This window comes from Equus przewalskii, chromosome 21 (assembly GCF_037783145.1).
Source record: "Equus przewalskii isolate Varuska chromosome 21, EquPr2, whole genome shotgun sequence".
In the NCBI taxonomy this organism is placed as follows: domain Eukaryota; kingdom Metazoa; phylum Chordata; class Mammalia; order Perissodactyla; family Equidae; genus Equus; species Equus przewalskii.
In genome coordinates this window covers 27404280-27420856 of record NC_091851.1, presented here as the reverse complement: position 1 = coordinate 27420856, position 16577 = coordinate 27404280, and the positions used below count along the sequence as shown (strand labels likewise).

Sequence of the window (16577 nt, the reverse complement as noted above, 5' to 3'; positions counted from 1 at the left end):
TAGGACTGACTATTCCCAGAGATCTTCTATATGTGTAGCCTGTTTAGGACCAGTAAGGGCTCCTCCAAGCAGATTTACAGGGCTAAGAAGCCCCACAGTGCCCTTGCATCAGGCTTTCCACTGGGCATTCCCTCTGTGACCTGCAGCCAAACCTATAAGTGATACACTGATTGCTGTATTTATAGCAGGAAATTCAGTGCTCTCAATGAATAAGACTACAGATTGTCCATGTTAAATCATAAGTTCTATGAGAACAAATTCCTGTTTTTCTCCACCTATCTCTAAAGTGCCTATCCTTGTAAGAGATCCAGAGAGGTGAGTTAATTCATCTAATAAGCATAGCACATCCAGTGTGCAACAGGCTGTAGAGAACCCAGAAACGTGCCAAGGATTAAAACTTCCTAGGAGGAGTTTTTTGCTAGTTACTAAGGGAGATAAAACCTCTGAGGAACATTAAATAGAAACTCAAGGTGGAAAATGATATGTGTCAAGAGAGGAGTACCTGTAAAACGCTCAGAGCAGAGTTAGGTCAGGAAGGCAAGAGCTGTCAGGGAAGAGCCCACAGGGAAGCAGAGCTCAAGGTGGAGCTTAGAGAATGGAGAAGAGTTAGATACAGAGAAGTGAAGATGGATTTAGAGGTGTTACAGGCACAATATGCAGCATGAATGAGTGTGAGCAAGATGTATTCAGAGAATTTAACTTTTTCTGGGGCCTTGTTATTCTGAATATACAATATTCATTGAGCAACTGTAGTTATTTCAAGCACTATATACGTATATCTGACATAGTCCCTCACTCTGGAACTATAATGAGGCTGATAAAAATAGTGCTGCTACTTCACTCCTTTATATTCTTACTTTTCTCCCCACTTAGGGAAAAAAATGCAAGGGGAAAGTTAACATCCTAGCCCAAACATTGATGTTCTTCAAGAATGCAAAACTTCCTGTCAGAAGAGCAGCAGTCTTGTTTGTAGGTACAAAGAAAATCCGTTCATTTCTGTAGTCACTTTTATCCTATACTTTGCAAAATTGTGTTGTTGAGTATCCTACTCTTTATGAAGGTGACCTTGAAAATACTTCTTTGGAGAAAGGGGCTATGTTATCTATAGGTAACTATCAGGTACTTGGAAGTCCAGTTTTTAGAATCTGTCTAATTATCAAAAGGCCAGTTCTGCCAGCTGCTTAGAGCCAAAGCCAGATTGCAGACTCACTGACTTTCTCCTGCATTTAGGGCTCTTAACAAAGTACATGGATGACAATGAGCTCAGGATGAAGGGTACTGGCTGGATAGAGGATGGTAAGTGATAATACACTTGGGTTTGGGGTACCCCATTTTTGGAAGGTATCTGAGGCAGTGACTCTGGGTAGGCTCTGTGGCAGAGCTGAGACTCTGGGAACCAGAAAGCCTGAGTTTTGTGATAATAAAGCTCTTGGAGACTTAATTGAGTGACAGTCTCATCCCAGTCCAACTCCCTCTTTAGGAAAGGAGATGACTCTATTTGTCTGGAAATCAGCTTTGATGAGTGTCTCAGGGACAATTCCTGAAATTTGTCTGTCAGGACATAAGACACTAGCTAGAAATAATATCTTAGTAAATTATGATGCCACCTCTCAAGTATCACACAGATGACTGCAGCACTATTTCCTATAAGCGGTTGTCCTGTAGGCTGGTAGGACTCGATAACAGAGATGTGTTATAGTTGTATAAGTCAACCATCGTGCAGTTGGTTTTCTGACTTGTCAGTGAGTGAAAATTTTCTGTAATTATACAATTTTGAGAACTTAGCACACAAAGAATGATTTATTCCCACTTAAAAAGTAGTCCTACAATTAGAAAATGCCACAAAATGCTAAATCTCACAATCCAAAAGCATGTACTTTGAGAACCAAATTAAAATACTGAACAATTCACTGCTTTTTAAGTAAAAATAAATAACTGGTAAAATAGCCAGAAGCTGAAACTTATTTAAGAAAGATCATGCCACTTTTCTCTAAGGTCTCCTACTTCTCCACAGATATCAGAAGCAAAAAAAAATAGGAAAAGTCATGTAGATTATTTTATTCTGTGAAGTAGGATTCTACTTGGTTGATTCAATTAAAAGGAAATTATAATCTAAAACACTGGAGAACCAAAGTTCCTTTTCTACTCTCAAGTTATCTATATGTATTATTATATTATATACATATATATTAGGGTGAACCATATGAAATTACCATTTTGTAAGGCAAAACTGGTCAAATATCAGCAGTCTTATGTGGTTCAACCTAATGGAATAATCCCACCCTCTTCCTTCCCTAACAGTGGCTTATCTGTCTTAGAAATAGGGTAGAACACCCTAGCACTCTTTTTTAAACAAGTTTATGTCATTTACCACAGGTAATTTTAAGCTAAATTTAAACAAAAATAAAATTTTAAATATCAATTTAAATCAATTTCATGACAAAATAAGTTTCACTTCCTTTGGATTGCAAAATTTATGTCTGCCCCCTCATGTATTCTGTGGAACATGTAGCCAGATCTTAATGCAAGAACTGAAAGTATTCCATTTTGGAAATAAACATGAATTTAAAGGCTAAAATACAACTTAAGTAATAAAAAGCTCCATAGTATGAAGAGATCCTGAGCATTTTGTGACCTTGGAGAATTAGAAATTAAAAAGAGAGCTTTTTCTAATAGGATCAAAACACAGATCCATAAAGTAAAAGAATAATAGATTTGTCTACATAAAAATTTTAAAAACCACCTTTGAAAAAAAAGAGAAAATGACAAAACTGAAAAATAAACAATAACATGGAAGGGATTATTTGCAAGATGATGAAGGGTAAATATTCCTTAAACCAGTACTTTCTCAAAAGAAAAGTGGAAAATATTATGAATGATCAGTTCATAGAAGATAAATGGGCAATAAATATATGAAAAATATTCAGTATTACTAGTAATCAAAAGTTTATAAAGCAAAACAATGATGAGATACCAGTATGTGTTCTTCTGTCAAAATGGCAAAGACTACTAATACTCAATATTGATGTGTTAAAGGAAAACTGACATTATGATCCACTGTGTTGAGATGAGCATAAATTGAAACAACTTTTTTATAGGGAAGTTTGGCAATACATATTAAAACCCTTTAAATAATCATATCCTTTGACTTATCAATCCCACTTCTAGGAATTTAACCTATGAAAATAAGCAGAAATAGTTACAGGAATGTTCATTTCAGTGTTATTTAAAAGAGCAAAAATGGGAGACATCCAAGATTAGAAACAATAGGAAGTTAGTTAAGTATAGCATATCCACATTGTAGAATCATATGCAGCCATGAAAGACATTGTAGAAAAATATTTAAATAACTTGGATAAATGATGATGCAATGTGATTAAATAAACAATAATTAGATAATATGTAAAATATGGTTCCATTTAGACAAAAAATAAAAGTATACATTGTGTAAATAAATGAATAGAAAGAAGAACAGAAAAATAACAGTGTTTTTCTCTTAACTTAGAAGTTAACAATATTAGACATAGCTTAGCAGGTCCAACAATTTGACTTTAAGTAGACTACTTGGCAGTGTGATTATTGTAAAGGAGTGAAATATTTGGCAACTTGGAAACGAGTAAGTTTTGTAGGTCAAAGTTGGAATTGACCTATAAACATACAAACTTTCAGACAGAGGCTTGCAAGAAGTTCGCCCTTTATCCCAGCTTCTGTAGGCATGTTGGCTGTTTGGTGTCTGAACTAGTGATCATTTCCATAGGTCTTCACCTCCACCCTGGGGTTTCTTGCCACTTGGATCTGAGAGATCTGCTGCGTGACCCTGAGCCCTCTCTGCGTGTCGTCGCCTCCCAGGCCCTGTTCCGAGTCCAGAAGGTGGGGGCTGAACCAGATCATGGGCAGACAGTTTTCGGGTTGAGGAAGCTCATAGGTTGTCTTCCTACCTAGAGATGCAAGGCAAACAACATCAGGTAAAAACTAATCCTTTCAGAAACCACAGAAGCAACTAGTGCTCCATTTTTTTTTCAGACTTAATGCCAGCATGAAGCTACCTCCTCTACCTATTTAATTATATCAGAACTTATTTTTTCTTGTCAAAACCTTAAGGAATTAGAATATATAAGGGAGAGAAGCTCTTGGTGTAAAGTAGCAGAAACAGTGGAAATCTGCTGAGTTTTGGAGCCATGCCAGAATATCCATGAAGTTCCAGTCTTGATAAACCTGTCTAGGACAGCTTCAGAAGAGATTCCAAATAAATGTTAATGTCGCAATGTTTGTATTATTAGTTCTTTTGTCAAGGCCCAGGTCTACTTGTCAACAATCTTAAGAATAAAGTTAAAACGAGTTCTTATAGTTTGATAGTAATGATTTTTTAAATAAAATCCCTTATGGTCTTTCTCTTTCCTTTTCCTTTTCCTTAAAAACCTTCAAGCAAGAAAAAATTTCTGAAGTGATGTAATGCTAACTCTATCCTAATATATTCAAAGTTTCCATGCCTCACTTTCCCTTTTTCATTTTCCTGATTCCCTCTCCTACAATGCTGTCAGATCCTGAGATGGCTCTAGGATGGGAACTGTTACTTACTGAGTACCCACTGTCTGCTTTAAGCATAGATGGAGAAAACTGTCTTACAAGCAGAAATTTCCTGAGAAAGAGATTAACTCATATTTGGTGAATACTTTGATAAGCTGCAAGAGGCATGGTAGATTAATTAGAAATGGTCACTATCAGTCTAATTCCCAGGGTCTTGTTTGGATAAGTAACGTAAGTGGAACTCATGCCCCAAACTCATGTACTGAAACAAATGTTGTAAACTGTTATTGAGACTCAACTCATAAATACAAAGTTTGAACACTTCTTACCTAAAAGTTAGTATACCTTATTTTATTTTTTAATAGGATAGAATGTACATCCTCCACTGTAAAGAGCGGAGTTAGAGCAAAAGGTGGTGGTTATTCTTGAGGAATATTTTTTGAGTCCTTGATCTGATCTCATGAACTATCCCTCCCAGCAGAAAACAGACCTCTAGCTTTAGGATGCAGTTTAAATATCCAGTGACACATCCAAAGGATTGAATGAATCCTTTCTCTTTACTCATATTTACGCTAGAGTCCCTTTCCCTCCTGGCAGATTTTTATTTTCTGAATAATACCACTAAGAGGGAGTAGCAACACAACAATGCTTATTCTATTTTACTTACACTTTATTGTGTTAAAGTTCACAGGAAGAAGCATCCATTAAGAGACAGAGGACTGCTCTTTTCTGAACTACCTTAGCAGTTTGGGAAGGGTTGAAGTACTTAATAGTGGTTATATTAACAAGTCTATTTATTCCAAATATCTCCATTATTTTTATACAAGGCTCTCCTCAGAGATAGGTTTATGTTTTTATGGAATTTTTTAATATACGAAACAAAAATTTCTGGACATTTAATTTTATTATATGTTGAAATAAAAGTTCAATATAATTGGATTTCATTTTGGCTTTATTTTCATTATATACTATTAAAATGTATTGTTGATTATATTACTGGGCCAGCTATGTCTTTATTATTTTAGATTCTCTCTTTTTTTACTTTGAGTATTGCTTTCCCCCCTTATACTGAGATACTTATTTTCTAAGAAATGATTTTTTTTTTAAAGATTTTATTTTTTCCTTTTTCTCCCCAAAGCCCCCCAGTACATAGTTGTATATTTTAGTTGTGGGTCCTTCTAGTTGTGGCATGTGGGATGCCACCTCAGCGTGGCTCGATGAGCAATGCCATGTCCGCGCCCAGGATTCAAACCGACAAAACACTGGGCCACCTGCAGCGGAGCGCGTGAACTTAACCACTTGGCCACAGGGTTGGCCCCTCTAAGAAATGATTTTTTTTCTCTTATTGAAAGATTAAACTATCATATAAATAAAAAAATGGGATTAGGGAAGGGGAGAATCTCTCAGGCATCAGCCCAGCAAGTAAAACTGCACTAGGTAAAATTGTAAAATAGATCAAATAGCTCTGTCCCTTAGGGCTTCCCCCTCCTTCCTTCTCCCAGGTTCTTGGCTCCATGCTCCTTTTTCTCTCTCTCTCAGGAAAGGATCTGATGAACTCACGGTTAATGTAATTAATCACTACACTGCAAGACTTAATGAGGGTAACTCCTTCAGAGATTTTTGCTTTTTAACAAAGTAGACTTAAGCTAAAGGCATGAACCTCTAATTGAGAAATTTTAGGCATTACTGAGCAGGATGGAGAGAGGAGGTATTTGGAGGTGGGGCTGGAGGTGATGGTGAAGGATAGATATTTTCCTGTCATCCCCAAAAACATATCTATCATATGAGCAGCTGCTTTCCCTACCTCTTCCCAAATGCTCCTCAGAATCAGAACTCAGCAAAAGAAAAGGATTAGAAAGGATAACTAACAACTGCCTTCTGTTGTGCAAAACACAAAGGGAAGTTGTGGATTCTATCTTTCCTGAAAAATGATGATGACTTCCCAGTACATCGGATGACTTCCCTTAAATACCAAGTGGCAATTGCTGAATGATTCAGTTATGTCTTCTCTACTTTCTATCACCCTGCAGAGTTTATGGTCTGATGTCCAAGGAAGACAGCACTGGTTTAAAATGGTTCCTGTGGATATTGATAAAGTTAATTCGTAGATCGGAACCCACAAAATGGAGGCTGCCCCAGTGGCCCAGCCCGTGTTACAAATCTAAACCTAAGTCAGCCTGCACTTGTGGGAAACCCCTGTCAAGGAATCTTAACATACACCAATCACAATCCTCCAACTCAGCTTTAGCTAGCTTACCTTACCCTAGAAAACAGGACCTGCTAGCCTCCTAAGGAAACCCTTGGCCTCCTAGGCAATCATGCTGTTTCCGTGTTGCCTCTTCTAAGGTTCTATAAACTTCCTGCCCCAGATCCCTTGGGAACAGTGCTTCACCACTCATAAGGCAACATACCCCCCCAATCCATGGATTGTTTTCCCTTGAATAAAGGACATCAAACTCATTACTAAATGGTATTATTTTTGTCATTTGACAATACCAAAGAATCTTTATGAGGGAACTGTCACACCCAGCCCCCCCCCCTTTTTTTTAACAGAAATGATGGCGTGAATATAGAAAGGGAAATTTTAAAAGGGAGCAGGGACATGGGAAGAGGTTAGGAGGGAGATGGAAGCTGGGAATCTAGAAAGGATGTCCACCTGTGAATGAGATTAAACGGCAGAGAGTTGAGATAATATAGAAGACGCATCAAACACAGGGTTCAGACGTGCTGGTCCCTCGGACACTGGTTTTCAGTAAAGTGTTCCCCAGCCCACTTCAGAAGACCGCAGTTGGGGTAAAGAGTGATTCCTCAGCCACTCATGGGTTTAAAGACCAGGTCAAAAGTGTACATACGCTATATAAGGGGACACCTCCAAGCCTTCGTCTTTCAAGCAACCGCTGACCAAACCAAACCTACTAAATTTAAACTCTGATTGTGTATCAGTTCATCTTAGAAAATCACTTATTTTGTGGCAAGAAAGTCAGGACACTAAAAAGGAAAAGAATTTATAGGCAATTTAAGTGTTGTGACCTTAAAACTAAAGAACTTGATTTTTCCAGAAAGACCTCAAGCCTTTTTCCTGCAATAGCCTTGGTGGTTTCTAAAGAATTTTTCTGTTGTATTACATCCCAGATTATCATTGCAGTTCAAGACCTCACAGAATTATAAAGTCTGGCCAAGCAATCCCACTGGATTTTAGTAGTTTTATATAAAAAATTTTTTTCAAGTAGGTTTTAAGCCAAATACATTTCTACTACTTCCTTTGTGGTAACCTGTTTTAGAGCTTTAATCTGCTCAGGATTTTTTATTTTAGACTTCTAAGCCAAAAGTCCTTTGCAAAACTATTTCCATCAACTGTATTATTAAAATAATTGAAATTATTATTAAAATAATTGAAATTATTATTAAAATAATTGAAAATTTAAAAAGTTATAAAAGGATTTTCTAATTCAGACCTTCATAGTTTTCACTATTTAATAATTAATGAAATTGCTGTAGCACCCGGGTTGCTAAAAGAACCTTTCAAGATGTTTGAAATACTAATATTCTAACACCACCCAGGCCTCATCACTGCCAAAAGTGAAATAAAAATATGAAATAGACATTAGTTAAGTGGTCTGGTCTTGAAATCAGTAAGCGACTGAATCTGAAAATAATCTCAAGACACTCATCTCTGTATCCGATTCCTTATATGAAAGCCCTGACCTCAATATACTTTTTAAAAATAAGAATATTAAGTCAGGGTTTATTTGAAATTAAAATACAGTATTTAAAAAGAGAAAGAGTTCAGAAAACATTTTTGTTTTTCTTGACTTATAAAGTGGTAATGCATATATATGTTCAAAATTCAAAAGTTACAAAATGTTCCCAGCCATCCACTTCACCTCCCTGAAGGCACCCAGTATTACCAGTTTCTTGTATCTCTTTCAAGACATAGTATGCATTTATGAGAAAATATGTGTATTCTCTTCCCTGCTTTTTTTACAAATTATAGTATTCTATACATAATGTTCTGCACCTTGCACTTTTTCTCCTTAATATCTTTGAGATTTTCCCATATTACTCCAAAGAGTTTCCTCATTCTACATTCCTGCCCAGTATTTCACTGTATTTATTAAATTAATGGACCTTTAGGTAATTTCCAATCTTTGTCATATAGAATACCATAGTAACTATGGACATACATATTTCACACATGGCCAAGTGTGTCTTTAGGATAAAATCCTAAAAGGGGAATTACCAGATTAAAGGGTATGTCCTTTGTGATTTCAAATTAAAATATTGCCAAATGACTTGCATGGAGGTAGTAACAGTTACACCCCGGTGATGTCAGACTGTGCTTTTCTCCTCACATCTTTGCCAGCATAATGGTATTCATTCACTCTACAAATATCTATGGGCTCAACACCATTCTAGATAACTAGGAAACATCAAGGAATAAAACAGAACAAAATCCCTGCGCTAGTGGAGTTTATATTCTAGCAGGCGGAGAGAAATAACAATGTATAATAATATAAATAAACATAAAATCATACAGTATGTTAGAAGCTGGAATATGCTCTGGAAGAAAGATCAGAGTATGAGGAATCAGAAGTGTGGTGGTTGTGAGGAGGAGGCGGTGCAATTTTAAACAGGATGGCTAACAGTAGGCTTCATTGAGAAGATGATATTTGAGCAAAGACTTGAAGGAAGTGAAAGTGTTAGCTATGCAGATGTAGGGAAAGAACATTCTGGTCAGAGGAAATAGCCATCTCAAAAGTCCTAAGGCACTAGGGTTGCCTAGGGTATTCAAGGAATCACAAGAACGCCACTATGACTAGAGCGGGGTGAGAAAGGAGAGAGTAATAAATAAAGGCAGAGAGAAATGAAGTTATATAAGGGACCAGATCTAGATCCTTAGTGACTTGTAGGCCATGACAAACAGTTTGGCTTAACTCTGAAAGAAATGGGAAGTCACTGAAGTATTTTCAACTTTTGGATTTTTGCCAATTGAATACATAAAAAAATGGTTTTTTTAGTGGTTTAAATTTGCATTTTTTTCTTATTAGAAAGGTTGAGCATCTTTTCACATCTAAATGCTATTTGCATTTCTTTTTCTAAGACTATATTCAAATCGTTTCCCCATTTTGAGGAGGTTTGTTGGTCTTTTTCATGTTGATTCATAGGAGCTTTTTATATATTGAGGAATTAGCTTTTAGTCTGTTCCTTTAGTTACAAATTCAGTTAACATCTGAAATGGTCTGACTATCTGGGTTTTTGCTTTTGTCTGCTGCATTTCAAACTTTAGGACCTTAGCAATAACACTGTAATTGTATATGGAAATTAACTCATGATTCTCCACGCCTGTGTCTTATTTTTTAAAATCAAATATACAGAGAAAAATAGTTTCTGAAATGACAAAATGCTTAAAATTTCTTAGGAGCAGTTGTTAATTAACTGAGCTTATCAATAAAAACAGGTAGTAAAAGAGTATCTTTATCATAGCATACATATGTGATGGTCTATTTTATAGCATACATCTTATTTATTAAGTTAATTTTTGGCATAAGTACAAAATTCAAAAGATACGAAAAGATACATAGTAAAAGGTAACTTTCTTTATGCCCACCTCACCACTACTGAATTCCTCTTCCCTTAGGCAATTACTGTTCCTGATTTCTTACGTATCCTTCCAGAGATAATTTATATAGATGCACATGTATATAATCTGCGGTCTGTTTGTTCTAAGTGGACCCATTCCTAATCTCAGTTATTCAATTTAAATTCATGCACTTAAGAATCAGTTATATTGATTGAGGTGACACACTTCAAGATGTGGAAATAAAGTAGATTAGAGTTGGCTGGAAAGCAGCCAAGTGTTTCTGGTGCAGTAGGAAAACAGTAGAGGAAAGAATAAGTTATAACTGTCATTTGTATACGACTTTCATGTTATTTTTTTTAACTTGCTTTAATTGTGTAATTTAGAGATTATGGTTATTGCCATTTTACAGATGAGGAAAGAGGCTCAGAGAGGTTTAGATAACTTGCCAGAGAGCACAAAATCAGCAAGCAGCAGTGCTAGGACTTAGACTTTAAGTCTCTTGATTCCAAGTCTCTGTACTTTCTGTAGTAGCTCCATAGGTAAAAGCCTTAATTGTTTCAAAGAAGAAAAGGAAATTCCCTAAATTTGAAGAAATTGAAATGAGGAAAAAAGCAACAGGGATAATCTTACCAAGATTGTTTGCTGTTGCTGTATTTGGGTGTCAGAGAGCCCTCTCATATGGTTTGACTTTTCCACCAAGACCTTCTGCTTAAGAGCTAATGTCTGGGGTGGTTTTTAGCTAATAAAGTTCAGTTTTATAGCTTCTCTGGGATTACAGGGGAGCAGGATTAACCCAGATATGTATGGATTCAGGAAACAAAAATGACCCTGAGTTTTGGTTCTAGGTAGACTGAAGTCTGTGTCAGAAGAATCTTTTAGAGTAAAACTTGAAAGAAACTGCTATTCTGAAATATCTTCTTGTGACCAAGTTGAGTGCCCTGGGCATAGATTTTGATGGCAAAAGGCCTTAGAACTAACATTTTTAAGTTAAATTGGGCTTTTCAGTTTCTCATTTTCTTATCCAAAGTCTAAAGGAGGTACAAAAATCACTTAATTGTCCTTGTGAGTAGGGCTGGCACTACTTTCCCTGCAGGCTCCCAGCTTAAGGACCACCACTTTAGTTTTCATTTGGGGAACAAGAACAGGAAGAATAATGAGGTTAGGTCTAGCCCCTCCCCCACACTATCAACTGCTTTTTTTGACAGTTAGAAGGTTAGATGAGTAGTTTTTCCTAAGAAGGGCATGTGCAGACCAAGTACCTGCTTAGGGCATAGCAAAGCTGGAGGACAAAAAAAAATTTGTTTTGGAATTTCAAAATAAAATAACCATGTTGGGAAAAATTATCAGAACTTGTTACACTTTCCTACACTTATTTTGTGGTTTAGAATTGTTTATATTTTGAATTACATTTGGGAGAGTGTGTACTATAAACTTCTTAGTCTTGGAGCCTCTAAAGGTCTTAATCAAGCTCTGCTCACATACTCTGGGGAACTCTGAAATATTAAACCACAACAGGGAGGCTAATCATAGAGGCTATCACACAATGGGATCAAAATAGGAACAAACTTCGTGATATATTTGGATCAGAAATGAAGAGCAGAGTAAATCGATTTCACTTCATTTTCTATTCAAAAGCTCAGTTTAGTGTTAAATGGGCATGCCACTGGATAATAAGAAAAAAATAAAAACCAACATGAACCCTGATAAAAAATAGGGAGAGCGTATTGATAAAAGGGAAAAAAAAATCCTGCAAGTAAGGCTGGATCTGACAGACGTGTCCTCAATGCCAAGCTGCCTCAACTTGATTCATTGGTAATAGTGAATCCCCAAAGAGTTTTGAAAAAGAAACTGATATAATATAAATGCTGCTTGAGAAAAACTAGACTAGTAACTAAACGTAAGATGGATTGAAAGAGAAAATATGAAATGCTGAAAGCCAACTAGAAACCTGGTGGAGGAGGAATGCACAGATTTAGCGATTAGGTGTAGGGGATGAAGGAGCAGGGGAGTCAGTGGTAACAGAGGAACAGCATGGGCTGGGTTTTTTTGGTGAGTATGGCAGTAGTGTCTATTGAAAACCAATGACATAGTTCAGTTACAATCCAGAAGAAGGGAAAAAAAAGAGTACTGTTTAAATCTGCTTTATTTCATAAAGGAAATAAGGGAACTCAAGAGTATTTTCCTTTTATCTTGGCCTCATTTCCAAAGCCTGTATTTTCTAATAATTCAATTCAGGACAGTCTGTGAATTACAACATGGCAAAAGAAAAAGTCGCAGAAGCGAGTGATTGATTGGATGTAAAGGGTGACAGATCAGGTGAATCAAAAGATAGGAGATGAAAACAGAAGGCTTTACATAGACAGGATACAACTTACTGAAAATCCAAAGTTAGAGCCCAGATTCAGTCCCAAGGAGAAGAAAAACGTACGTTTCTCAGTTTTTGTTTGTTTAGTGGATGACCTTTGAGAGGTGTTTCTTTTGTTCTTGGATCATTTTCAAGCCAGCAATGCCCCTCAGTTCAAGTCTGGACGATCTGAAAGTGACGGCAAAAGAACAATCATATCTTGCACATGGCAGGCATTCAGTAAACATTTGTGGAATGAAGAAATGAAAGGTCTTCAGGATTTAGTACGTATAAACTGGGAAAAGGATCAGGAGAATCAAATCCAGTAGCAAAGAAGAAATGCGCTATAGTACATATACTGCAAGTCACTGAAAACCAAACTACTAAAGAGATGAAAATGGGGCAATGAGTCTCTGGTTTTGTTTCGTTTATAATTCCCAAGAGCTGTTTCCTTTTATCTTGGTTTCTTTTCAAGGCCAGAATCACCCTCTGCAGTTCAGATCTGGATAAAAAAAAGAGATTAGTTATGGTAAAGGTAAAAAACTTAAGGTTTCTCAGCTTTTGTGATCTTGTCCAGGCCCAGCCGTGAAAGCCAGGATCCCATGGGGTAGACCTACTTTTACTACATTTTTCCTCAAAAATTCTACCATAATGTTTGCATTTGACAGACCCAGTGATATTTCTCAACAGCTGTTCCAAATCTTCACTATTCTCAACTCCCTACTCTATTTTCCTCTCAGCAGAGCACCTAGCAGGCCTGCTTAATCTAGCTGTAAGGTGATAACCTTCCAGACAGGAGCTATTTAGAGGAAGGACAGGCTCTGGATTCCCAGCTTGGCCACTTTTTCCAGGGCCTAGCTACATCAGTGATCTTTTTTTTTTATCTTCAGTCTCTGCCTACTCCTGTCCCTGATTATTCACATGCTTGTGTCTTCCCTATCCCAGAAAATCCTCTTCCTTTCGCCTCTTCTCCACCAAACTTCTTAACGAGAAGTTTTTACTTCCTACTTCAGCTTTCTGACCTTCCTCCCGTTAGCCCCTCAGCCACAGTAATCTGGCTTCCACTCCTACTGTGCTAAAGAAAACTCCTCTGGCAAGGGTCACTAAAAATATCTGAATAATAATACAGGAGGTCTTCTTTGACTTCCTCATCCTATTTGAACTCTCTACAGTGTTGGACTCTATGGAACACTTCTTTCCTGACCTCAGTTACCACTCCTTGTTTTTATACCTTTCTGGACAGTTTTTTTCATTCACTCCTCAAATTCTGCTCATCTTCGAAATGTTGGTGTTCCTGAAGGTTCTACCCTTGAGTCTTTTCTCATGCCAACACACTCCCCGAGTGATATCAACCTGCTCCCTTAGCTTCAGGTGCTGCCTGAATATTTCCAAATCCTCATGTCCAGGCTGTCCCCACTCCCCCAGCTGTTATTTAAGCACAGTAGGTTAATTTTCTAATTAAAAAATTAACAAACGAGCCACCACAGGAGGACCTTCATCCATCTCACCTCTAGTAATCCTGACATTTCTCTGCTGACAGAAAAGGAAGTTAGGAGGAGGGATGACAACCCGTTACAGAGCCCTTGGCACTGGAGATAGACCTCCCCACAGCTGCCCATAACAATCCTCTAAATAAGTAAAAACTCATGGGAGAAGAGTCTCTGTGCAGACACTGTGTGCCAGCATCCCCTCCAGAGAATGAGATGGTGCTGAAGTCAGCTGCAGCAGTAACTTCTAGAAGGAAGCAGAGTTGAAAGTGGCACATGGGTGGTTAAGTTTGAGTTTGAGTTTCGGGGAGGAGTTTGAGTTTTTACTCATTTGAGACCTGGCTTGTGGCTGGTTCCCACGTCCCACCCCTCTCTAACTGTGGAGAATGCAGAAGACTGGGAAATTGCCAAGAGAGGGGGGCCATCTCCCAGGAGCCCACAGCCTCCTCTGAAACTTCCTGCAAGCATCCCAGACACATTTCCAGAAGTGATCTCATCCCTCTGCTTGTACTCCCATTCGGGTTAGCAGCATCACTTTTCACGCTCTTGGCCCAGATGGAAACCTATGTTATTGGGGACCCCTACCTCTTTGGTAGCGTCCACCTCAGTTCTAGGCCAGAGACCTCTCTCCAGCCTGGCTCCTTCCTCTGCTGGACGAGCCCCCTACCATTCCCATACTTCTAGTCTCCAAACCATCTGTCACCCTGCAGCCAGAAGAACCTGTCCAAAACACATCCCAATCCATCGCCTCCTTTTGTTAAGACCCCACCCACAATGCGCAGGCTTTCAGTGGGGCCTATGAGGCCCTTTGCAACCCACCTTCACCTGTCTTTCATTTTCGTATCCAGTGACTCTTTCCTTCATCCAAGCAACAATGGACTTTTGTAATTTTTCAAACACATGATGCAAAATGCTGAGTGCCAACCAGGAGCCAGGCACTAACCTAAACTCTGGGATGTAGTGAACGTGAAAGGAAGGCCCCCGCTCTCACGCAACTCACTTTAGTAGGAAGAGCCAGTGAACAAAGAAGATAACTTCACAGAGTGATAAGGTGCTAGGAAGACAATAAAATGGGATGTTGGGGCAGGGGGTCCGCTATTTTAGATACAGTGCTCAGGGATGACCTCAGAAGGTGACATTTAGTTGGACTTGAATGAAGAGGAGGATCCAGACAAGCCAAGACCTGGTGCAGAGTATCAGAGAAAGGCCTGGAGGCAGGAGCGTGCTTGGCAGCTTGGCTTGTTCAAGGTTCCAGAACAAAGCAGTAAGGCTGGACCTTACACACACCTCGGGGGACAGTGCCCCACCTGGGGAGGGGCCAGATCACTTGGGGCCTCGTGGGCCGTGGAAAGGAGTCTGGCTGTCATTTTAAGGGCGAGAGGAATCTACTGAAGGATTTTGAGTGAAGTGACATGCTATGGTTTACCTTATAAGGTCACTGGCTCTTCCTGGAAGGGGTCTTGGTGGAGCAGAAGGGTGAGCTCCAGACCAGCCCACGCCTCCAGGCTTATGCTCAGGCCGCTCCTAAGCCTGGAATGACCGTCTACTGGGCCGGTTCCCTGGGTCAGGGAGCCGAGAAAGGGCCTCCTTCCCGCAGTCCTCTCAGGCCAGGTCGAGCCTCTTTAGGGTCAAGCGGAGACGGGGAGGAGTTCCCTACTATCCGTGCCTCACCAACCCTTCAATCATCGACAGCCCAGACAGCCCGCTCACTGGGCGTTTGGGACCCTGAGGAGACTCTGACCAGGCCCCGCGCTGTCAAGGGACCACTTTTTTCTGTTCCCGCTTCCATCTCCTAACTCAAGGGGCAAGTCTCAGTCAGACTATGTTTGGCGCCGCGGGGCATTGACGAACCCAGGCCCACGGGTTGGCGGCACAGACGAGGCTTCTCCCTAAGATGAACGAGGCCACCTCGCAGGCCTTCCCAGACCCAAGAGCCGCGGAGACCAGGGCGGCGCCGCCAGCTTCAAGACAGGAAAAGGACTACAACTCCCAGCAGACCCTGCGCGCGGACTGCCGATCCCTCCGCTCCCAACTTGCCCCGCTGGCTGTGTCCACCGCTGTCCGCCAAGGGTCCAGTCCAGGTGTTTTTCAGGACCCGAGGTCCGTCTTATTATGACATTTCCGGAGAGGGACGGCCAGGAGCCCTAGAGGACGAACGGACTTTTTTGAGGGGAAACGCGGATGCAGACTGTCAAATAGACGTTCCTCTGTCACTGCCGATTTTCGCGCGCTTTGGCGCAGGGGGTTGTGGGTAGCGCGCCCAGGAGGGAGAAAGGAGTGGGGGGCTGCGACTGCGCCGCCCGCAGGGCCTGAGGGGATGTTCGAGAACGAGCCCCACGCCGAGGGGGCGGCGGTGGTCGCCGCGGCCAGGGAGGCGCTGCAGGCCCTGTGCCAGGAGCTGAACCTGGACGAGGGGAGCGCGGCCGAAGCCCTGGACGACTTCGCCGCCATCCGGGGCAAATACAGCCTAGAGGTGAGCGGCGCCGGTGGGGCGGCCGGCCCGACCCTCGCCAGGCCCCACCCCCGCCCCGCCTCCACCCCCCTATGGGCTGGGGGCAGTTCCCCACCCAGGAGGGTCGCTGCCCCGCCGGGCACCGAGGGGCGCGAAGCTGGGAGGGCCGGTGTAGACCGATCGATC

The 16577-nt window shown here is 40.2% G+C and overlaps 2 protein-coding genes and 1 long non-coding RNA gene across 23 annotated transcripts in view; 2 read left to right on the top strand and 1 right to left on the bottom strand.

The window, feature by feature from the left end:
- MROH8 (maestro heat like repeat family member 8) overlaps positions 1–4347 on the top strand; it is a 49899-nt gene extending 45552 nt beyond the window's left edge. For 5 of the 14 annotated variants that reach the window (XM_070588364.1, XM_070588359.1, XM_070588357.1 and 2 more), the window contains 3 exons: positions 874–973; positions 1231–1296; positions 3758–4347. In XM_070588364.1, coding sequence (XP_070444465.1) covers positions 874–973; positions 1231–1296; positions 3758–3942 — 351 coding nt within the window. In that variant the 3' untranslated portion in view covers positions 3943–4347. The remainder of the gene's footprint in view (positions 1–873; positions 974–1230; positions 1297–3757) is intronic. The other 9 variants (XM_070588361.1, XM_070588358.1, XM_070588363.1 and 6 more) reach the window with 6 other exon arrangements.
- On the bottom strand, positions 1782–14900 carry LOC103560903 (uncharacterized). Its single transcript, XR_011530819.1, has 3 exons — positions 14759–14900; positions 12484–12641; positions 1782–3938 (listed from the first exon to the last, which is right to left on the bottom strand). It is a non-coding gene; the product is annotated as an uncharacterized lncRNA (long non-coding RNA).
- Positions 14718–16577, top strand: part of RBL1 (RB transcriptional corepressor like 1) — a 64200-nt gene continuing 62340 nt past the window's right edge. For 3 of the 8 annotated variants that reach the window (XR_011530818.1, XR_011530817.1, XM_008535247.2), the window contains exon 1: positions 15987–16412. Coding sequence is in view for 3 of the 8 variants with exons in the window: in XM_008535247.2 (XP_008533469.1) it covers positions 16257–16412 (156 nt within the window). In the remaining 5 variants the exon portion in view is untranslated. Of the gene's footprint in view, positions 16413–16577 lie in introns of all 8 variants that reach the window. The other 5 variants (XM_070588353.1, XM_008535243.2, XM_008535242.2 and 2 more) reach the window with 5 other exon arrangements.